Here is an 8,397-nt window from a genome sequence, read left to right as displayed (position 1 = left end):
ATGTAACGCTAACAAGTTTTCTCCTCCTTGATCCCTGAAGCCTTCATTTTAATTTTTAAATGCCATATGTAATCTGTGGTCCACAAAATTGGGAGCGAGGGACTTGAAACAGACCTGCTATAAATTTAAAGAATACATAATCCCCTATCCAATGCTTCCCAGGTGGCGCTAGTAGTAGAGAATCTGCTTGCCAATGCAAGAGATTCAAGAGACCCAGGTTTGATCCTTGGGTTCAAGAAGGTGCCCTAGAGAAGGAAATACTCCAGTATTCGTGCTTGGAAAAATCCCAGTTTTTCCCCCTCCCAGACAGAGGAGCCTGGTGGACTACAGTCCCTGGGGCCGCAGAGTTGGACCAGATTGAGCACACACAGTTGCTTGTTGAATACAATCAGGAATGTATAAAAGTGTGATACTCAAAGTAAGTGATATAACTGAACGGCAAGAGGTCAATGAAACATCCTTTGAAAGTCTCTTCTTCCCATAACTAGGGATAGCTATTTAAAGAGATCACAATAAAGATATGCCTAGAGCTGGAATACTACATTTCCCATAAATCTCTAAGGGCCTACAACTCCCAACCCCTCGACCGCTGACGTCTTCCGGAAACGTGCACGTGCACGTTGCCAGCATACGTCATGGCGGCTAGACGCCTCTTCGGTGCTACCCGGAGCTGGGCCCGCTGGCGGGCCTGGGAGCTTCCGGACCCCGCGGGTTCTGTAAGACTACATGTACGCGATTATGCCAAGAGACCGGGTGAGGTGGCTTAAGAGAAACCAAAATGGGAACGGTAGGGACATTGGGGAGTTCGTAGTGCGCAAGTGCTAGTCGGGAGGCGCTTCCTAGTATGAGCGCGCAAGCGTAGAGGCAGCTAAGCTCGGCTATTTGCGCAGGCGCAGTGTGAGGTATCTAGAGTGCGGTTGGGGTCTGTGCTCAGGCACAAGGTTGTTTTGTGTGTGTGTGTGTGTTTGCGGGTGGATGGGGAGCGGTTAGGAGGAGAACTTGAACTTGGGTTCCTAGCGCGTTTCTGCGTCCGAAAAAGTCACCTCTTTAGCAAATTACCACCAGAAATTCGGACCATACGGGCATCTAAGTATTAAAGCCAAAACAAGATTTAATTTTTTTCTCGATGCAGCCTTGCCTGATCCCCCTTGTTGAAAGGAGGGACTTGGCAAACGAAACATGAGGTTTTAAAGACACACGGCAGCCGGCGGAGATTTTCTTCGTGACATAAATAGAAGGAATGAAAATGGATTTGAAAAGGAATGAACTTAGTTACCGTGAATAGCAGTGTCATTTAATGTAGTGCCCGTGAATATCAGTGTCATTTAATGCAGTGCCCGTGTCCCAGTTAAAATCATTTTGAGGACAGTACTCAGGGTACAGCTGGGGCAGAAAGGGAAGGCTGGCCTCTCGAGGGTGTAGCTGGGCTGACATGACTCCCCCACCGCAGTTTTTAAGGGGGGCAAAGGCGCCAAAGGCGCTGCTGTAGGAGAGACCCTGAAGGACCCCGAGGTGTGTACAGACCCAGTCCAGCTCACCACGCACGCCATGGGTGTCAACATCTACAAGGAGGGCCAGGATGTGGTCCTGAAGCCGGATTCTGAGTACCCCGAGTGGTAAGTGGGTCAGGACTGGGTGAGCAGGGCCCTGCGGATCTCATCTGAGATTTCAGGAGGGCTTCCCTGGGGAGTTGGTGGGTAAGTTAAGACCTGAGTGGATGGCCAGAGCTTCAGAGGCAGGTGGGAACAGCCAGTGCAAAGGCCCTGCGCAGAACTGCACCTGGTTTGTACATGGATAGCAAGGAGCAAGGTGGAGGGTAGGGGGAGACAGGCAGGAACCTGGTGAAGCCTGCCTGTCGGGGGCTGCAGGGGGAATTTTGCTCTTGGCTCTGTGAGCAGTGGGAGGATGTGGAAGCCATCACCATGCACCCATCCTTCAAGCAGGGTAAGGTTTAGAAAGGTTCAGTGAGGGGGTGGGGAAGCCTTACAGGCGGGCAGCGCAGCCCAGACGATGGCCAGGAGGCAGAAGGCTTGGCGTGTGCCTACTTCAGATCCCAGGGCCACTGGGACGGGGGCGCCCCCTGTTCCACAGCCCGGGAGCTGGCTTCTGGTGGGGAGGGACTGCCCTGAGGTCAGCTGGCCACCAAGGGACCCGGTACTGCTGCAGCCTGTGCCCAAGCTGTCTGGGATGGGGTGGGGGAGCCGTGGGGATGGGGGCTGCTCTGTAACCCCGTCTTCTGCCCACTTTCCATCAGGCTGTTCCAGATGAATGTGGGCCCCCCCAAGAAGCTGGAGGAGCTGGACCCGGAGACCCGGGAGTACTGGCGGCTGCTCCGGAAACACAACATCTGGCGCCACAACCGGCTGAGCAAGAACCAGAAGTTCTAGTAGGGGAGGGCCAGAGCTCTCTAAAAGGACCCTGACCCTCCAAGGACCTGGAGGAGACAGGACAGACTTGGGGTGGGGGGGAGTTGGTACCTCCCCTAGCCTGCCCCCAGGACTTTTTATTTTCTGGAGAAACAGACATTTCTGAGAACGAGGAGAATCCCCCCTCACTGGGGTTGCCCCCACAGTGAGACTGAATCAGGGGCCTGGGGGCCAATAAAGCCTTCTGGGGGCAATTGTCGGCAGGCCCCGGTTGCCGCTGAGTGTCCTGTGATATTGGGGTCAGGAGGGACTTGGGACAGGCAGTGGGGAGGTGGGCACTTCAGGCCCAGTGGTTCCATAGCCCAGCTTCCACCCTCAGTGATTGCTGGGCATCTGCAGGTCCATGTTCACCTCCCAGGCTTGAGCTTCTCACCCTGATTCCTGGAATTCTTGCATTGCCCAACCTCTGTCCTCGAGGGGGAGATTTTTTGAGCCAGGCTTCCCTGGATTGCAGTGGACTTGGACTCATACCCGAGCCACATCATCCAGAGCAGAGGAGAGTCTTTGTGAGGCTCAGGAATGGAAACGTCCAAGGCTAGGCATGGCTGGATCCAGGTGCTTCAGTATTCAGCTATGAGGTGCTTTCCATCTCTGGGTCCTTTAAACTCCAGTGGGTAGGTCCTTTTACCCCTTGGGTAGGGGTGGCTCCAGGACTTCTGACTGGCACCCCATACCCAGTTCAGCAAACCCAGCCAGAGGGAAGGGACTTCTCTTTCCTTTCTGCCAGGGTCACAGGGGTTATCTTTGTTGGCCAGCCTACCCACCATCCTGTCCACCCCCACTGGTGCCCACCAGCTTAGAGGAGGCTGAAGGACACACACACGGTGCCAGGGCCCACTCCCAGTGGTACAGCCATGCCCTCTCCTGGGTAGGTACCTGGGTTTGGGGTGGCATATGCTGCTTAGGGGGATGGACCAGGGCTCTCTCACCTTCCAGACTCCTCCAGAGCTGGCAGGTGGGGCGGGACAGGGTCCCTGAGGCTAATTCTGTCTGGTCCCAGGGAAACGAGAGCCCTCATCCTCTTAGGAGGACTCAGCCAAGCGGATTACTGCTCACCTGCCCTCCCTGCAGCCCGCGCTGGGTGGGCGCATCATCCCAACCCTCCTGCGTGGGTCCCCACAGCTCTCAGAGTGAAAACCGAAGTTGTAATGGCCACAGGCTTCCTGGCTGCTCCTCCAACACTGCAGTCATGGTGCCCCCTGGGCCCTCTGCCTGGGTCTCTCCCTGGCCCCACCGTGTCCTCAGGGCTCCCTCTTTACCTCCAGACCTTGGCTCTGATGGTGCCGACCACCCTATTAAACTGCAGCCCTGCCACACGCTCCCGACTGCCCTTCCTGGCTTTATTTTTCTCCCAAGCACTTCACCACCAGCAGGTGTCTCACGTTTTACTTATTTATTTTTAAAGTTAGGGCACTGGTCTCTCCCACTGGAGTGGCAGCTCCAGGAGGGCAGGGGATTTTCTCTGCTTTGTTCACTGTTGTGTCCTCATAAGTTGGAACCGGTGGATGAATGATTGGGGGGATGGTTGGCCTCGCTGCCGCAGCATAAACCACACAGGGGCGCTGGGGTTTACGTGAGGCGCCCTCTGAGATGGGAGGTGAGCAGGCCAGCTGAGAGTGGCCTGGAAGCGACATTCCTGGAATTTCCTAGCACCTGTGGTCACTTCCTGGCCAGAGCCTGGAGTAACTGGGGTGCTGCCATGTCCCCCCCAACCCCACCATACACTCTCCGGTCCTGACTCATCCCATCCCACAGGGAGGTGCCTTGACATGTGGGCACTTGGGCCACACCCCCCAGCCCAGCCAGCTTCATTGTCCTGGAGCCCAGTTGGACCCCGGCAGGGGCGGCCATCATGCCTTTGTGAGCCCTGGGGGCACGTGGTTGGACAGAACCAACGCTTGTCTTGCTACCAGGGCCCCAGCCCCGCCTCAGTGGGCTGGGAGATGTGATGGGGGCTGTGGTTGATGAGACAAGCCACGCTCTGATAAATGGGGGGAGCAAAGATCGACTGTTCAGCCAGTGTCAGCTGCTTCTGCCTGGGAGCGCCCTGTTAGCGCCCGGCCTGGGTCCTAGGTGCCAGGGGTGATGGAGTCAGGCAATGAGCCTAAAAAGAGCTCCACCCTCTACTGGCTCTGTGGCCTGAGTAAACTGACTATCCCTCTCTGGGCCTCAGTTTCTTCCCCTGTAACGTGGGGCTGATGGCCATGCCACCTTGGGGTACACTGATAGGCATGCTGGGAGCACACAGTGAAAGGGGGCAGTTAATGTGAACTGCTGCAGCTATTGTTATCTCTCAGGGCGGCCCTGCTGTTGAACACTTAGGAGCAGGCAGGAGGATTTAGAATGATCAACTCAGAATTAACATCCCTGTGGCTCCTGGTTACAGCCGTAGAGCCTTAAGAACCTCAGAACCCACCCCACACACACCCATTTGACAGGTGGGGAGACCAGGCCAGGGACCCCCACCCTGGCTGGGCGCCTCTGGCTGCCACCTTGAAGTCAGTGCCAGTTAACCCTGCAAGGCAGGGGTAGGTGGTGGTGGGTGGGGGACTTGGTGGGGTGGCCATGGACAGGCTGAGCAGGAGGGGCTGGGCAGGCACCAGGCTCAGGCCGACGGCCAGGCCCTGTCTAGAGCCTGCACATGCTCCTTGGCCAGAAGCCGCAGGGAACCCTCCTCCAGGGTGAAGCCATCCATGAAGGCTGGACTGAAGGCGTGGGGCCCAAAGGAGCCCTGCAACCCTGGGCCCGAGCCCAGGAGGCGCGGGAGGGCTGGCACAGCTGGGGGCCCTGGGCCCAGCCAGGGCTCCAGGGACAGTGGCATGGTGGGAGGGCGGGCAAAGGGCAGTGCTGGGACCTCAGGGAGTCTTGGGGCTGCCACGGCCCCAGAGCCTGACTCCAGACGCTCCTGGCGGCGCCACTTGGCCCGGCGGTTCTGGAACCACACCTAGAGGCAGCAAGAGAGGTGCTCCCATGTCAGAGGCGGCTGGTGGGTGCCAGGCAAGGCTGCTCTCCCTCCCTGGGCCTCCCAGCCCCTCAGGGTTCTGCCTGCTGTCTGACCTGATTCCTACCCCTTGCGATGCCAATATGCATTGTTACCTACCCCGAGGAGATGGCTGTTCTGAGAGCAAGATCCTTGCCTCTTGTACCCCATTAGATCAGTCCCAAAGTCTTCTGAGTCCAGGTTCTCCTTGCCTTTCCCTTTGCCCAGGCCCCCTCAGGCTCCTCAGCCTCCTCCCTGGTCTACCTTGGCCCTCAGCATGAAGTTCCAGCCACTGAGTTTGGCATTTGAGGGGCTTCACCAGCTTTCTCTGCCTCTCCTTCCACCCGCCTCAACACCTAGCTCAGTAGAAATGCCTCCAATTTAACTCCTGCACATCTTTGCACTCATAGTTCTGGATGCCTAGAAAAATGCCCTTTCTCCTTTCTAGCTGGCACACTCCTACTCAAATGTCTAGGCCCCAGTGCCACATCCCCTCCTCTGGGAAGCCTTGCCTTGCCCTGGGAGGGTCCATCTCTGGCACCGACTGCCTCAGAGGGTAGTTAGGGGGTACCCTCACCTGCACGCGCACCTCGGGCAGGTGCACCTTGGCTGCCAGCTCCTCACGGCTGTAAACGTCCGGGTAGTGGGAGGCCTCGAACGCCCGCTCCAGCTGGTGCAGCTGGTACGTGGTAAAGGTTGTGCGGTTCCTCCGGTGCTTCTTCTTGGGGGCCTCCTCTCCAGGCCCTGGCCCCCCACCCTCAGCCGCCGGCCCCTCACCTGGACTCAGGAACATGGCTCCTCCTTGCCCCCACCTGGCCGGAAGGCAGCAGGACAGATGGCGGTGAGACAGGGGAGGGACGGTGGCTGGGGAGGGCGGGGGAGTCCCCCACCCCTTGCTGGATCTGGGGTCAGATATGGAGGGGCTTCTCCCTCCACTGGGTCCTGCATTCCCTCTGCCTCTTTGTGCATCTCAGACGACCTCCCTCTGTCTCCACTTCCTTCTCTCTGATTATTTTTCTCTGTCTCTGCCTCTATTTCTCTTTCCTTCTGCAGCTCCCTGTCTCTTCCTTTGTCTCTGTGTCTGTGACCCCCAGGAAGGCAGAATCTGGGACACTGCCCTAAGGAACGTTTCCTCACCCCTCAGCTCTCCACCCTGGGGGGCTGTCTGTGCTCCTACCTCCCACCCAGGCCCACCTCTGCCCACCTGCCCAGTGCTCAGTGCTCCCGGCAGCCCCTCCAACAGCCCCCGTGGGCCCAGCGCTGTCTGCTGCTGGCCTGGCCTTGCCAGACCCGAGGGGGTTGGGGTCGGGCGGGAGGAGGATTAGCGAGGTGATTAATTGAGGGGGCCCCGCCCGCCCATGCACTGATTGCTCTGAGCCACAGAGGGAGTGCCGCGCAGCAGGACACCATTAGCCTGGGTCTGCCACGCCTTGCTCTAGAACATAAGCAAGAGCCTCCCCTTCCCGGGGCCTCAGTTTCCCCAGCTGTAAAATGGCAGCAACAGGACTTCCTACCCCGTGGGTCTCTCACAGGGACTCAATGAGCTGATGAAAGAGTACATTGATGGAGAGATATACAGTGACTGGCCAACAGTGAGTGCTTAGTGAGCACTCACTAAATTAGCCACTGTTAACCCCTTTTGTTATCATCTGGAGTGAGAAAAAGAACCTCTCAGATTCACAGATGTCAAGGGGAGTTGGGGAAGCTGAGGTCCCCAGAGGTGAAGGTAATTCCAGTTGGTTCCCCTGGGCACTATCCAGGGCAAAGGAGTATGGGGCATTTTAGCTGTGTTTTGAGGTATGAATAGAAGCTCACTTTTCAGTCACTCAATAAACATTTAAGCACAATAAACATTTGCGCTCACTGTACACCAGGTACTGTTCACAGCAGGGAACAAAAAAACACAGACACACTTCTGGAGCTGGCATCCTGGTCGGGGAGACTGATAATCCATAACTATGTAAGTAAAATACAGCATGTCAGGTGGTCAGAAACGTGGTGGGAAAACTCAAGCAGGGGAGGAAAGGTGGTTCTTTTAAGGAAGGTAAGCAGAATGGGAGATGGAGTGCAGGGTGTAAATTCTGGACACGATTGGGTGTGAAGGGGTAGGAGCCTACTCCTCCTACTCCTCAGTAGGAGCCATGGAAGGTTGTGGAGTGTGAGAGGGGCACAGGTGGCATTTTGGATGAGTGTTGTGGGCAAGATGGGAGGCCAGGAGGAGGCTAGAGGCCTGGTCAGGGCTAGATTTGGGGGGAGGGGGACAGGAGAGCAATTCTGGGGGGAAGGAGGACTTCCCTGGTGTCTAGTGGCTAAGACTCTGCACTCCCAATGCAGAGGGCCTGGGTTGGCTCCCTGGTCAGAACTAGATCCCATATGTCTCAACTAAGACCCGGTGCAGCCAAATAAATAAAAATATTTTTAAAAGTTCTGGGGAGAGAAAGTCTGAGGAAGGAAGAAGACTGGTGAGCCCAGCCCCTGTCTGGGGACAAGTGGGTGATGGGACTGTCCCTCCAGTAGTGGCCTGAGAGCCAAGTAGGACCTTGGTGATACCCTGAGACTGGATGGTCACCCCCCTGCCCAATCCAAGGAGCTTGGGGGTGCTTTGGCAGGGGGTGCCCTGAAAACAGGAGGGGCCCTGGGGGTGACAGGGGGCAAAATGGGGCCCAGAAGGAGGACGGGAGGGATGGAGGGAGGGAGGTTGTCTCAGTGGAATGAGGCTGGAGACCCAGGCCTGTGGATGGACCAGAGTGAGCGCAAGAGGAAGCAGAGCTAAGTCCTTCCAGAAGGATGGCTTTGTAGGGGGAAGACACACACAGAGATAGGGAGGCAGGTGCTCACACGTGCACGTGTGCCCAGTCGGACACTCACAGCACCGAGGTGCAGGCCCTGGAGTGCTGGCAGGGGTGAATGACCTCAGAGGAAGAGGGGGTCTGGGTGGGCAGGGGGCTTAGCACCCAAGGGGTCAGCCGGACAGGGAGGTTCCAGGAACTC

General features: G+C 57.2%; 2 protein-coding genes across 2 annotated transcripts; one reads left to right on the top strand and one right to left on the bottom strand.

The window, feature by feature from the left end:
• The first annotated feature begins 613 nt into the window (after window positions 1-613).
• Window positions 614-2,642, top strand: MRPL54 (mitochondrial ribosomal protein L54). Its single transcript, XM_005895950.3, has 3 exons — window positions 614-753; window positions 1,451-1,616; window positions 2,255-2,642. Exons 1-3 carry the CDS (start codon window positions 636-638, stop codon window positions 2,385-2,387), a joined length of 417 nt encoding a protein of 138 aa, XP_005896012.1. The 5' UTR covers window positions 614-635; the 3' UTR covers window positions 2,388-2,642.
• A 2,389-nt stretch (window positions 2,643-5,031) lies between these two features.
• Window positions 5,032-6,199, bottom strand: RAX2 (retina and anterior neural fold homeobox 2). Its single transcript, XM_005895951.2, has 2 exons — window positions 5,984-6,199; window positions 5,032-5,370 (listed from the first exon to the last, which is right to left on the bottom strand). Exons 1-2 carry the CDS (start codon window positions 6,197-6,199, stop codon window positions 5,032-5,034), a joined length of 555 nt encoding a protein of 184 aa, XP_005896013.1.
• Window positions 6,200-8,397: the final 2,198 nt, after the last annotated feature.

The sequence above is a fragment of the Bos mutus genome, chromosome 7, assembly GCF_027580195.1.
Source record: "Bos mutus isolate GX-2022 chromosome 7, NWIPB_WYAK_1.1, whole genome shotgun sequence".
Taxonomy (NCBI): Eukaryota; Metazoa; Chordata; class Mammalia; order Artiodactyla; family Bovidae; genus Bos; species Bos mutus.
This window is presented reverse-complemented; position numbering and strand designations above follow the sequence as displayed.

Bases quoted from the DNA above. Each gene is read 5' to 3' on its own strand.
- RAX2 (XM_005895951.2), bottom strand. From the start codon at position 6,199: ATGTTCCTGAGTCCAGGTGAGGGGCCGGCGGCTGAGGGTGGGGGGCCA. The intron at 5,371-5,983 runs GTGAGGGTACCC...TGCTGCCTCTAG, and splicing joins TGCCCGAGGTGCGCGTGCAG to GTGTGGTTCCAGAACCGCCG.
- MRPL54 (XM_005895950.3), top strand. From the start codon at position 636: ATGGCGGCTAGACGCCTCTTCGGTGCTACCCGGAGCTGGGCCCGCTGG. The intron at 754-1,450 runs GTGAGGTGGCTT...CCCCCACCGCAG, and splicing joins CGATTATGCCAAGAGACCGG to TTTTTAAGGGGGGCAAAGGC. The intron at 1,617-2,254 runs GTAAGTGGGTCA...ACTTTCCATCAG, and splicing joins GATTCTGAGTACCCCGAGTG to GCTGTTCCAGATGAATGTGG.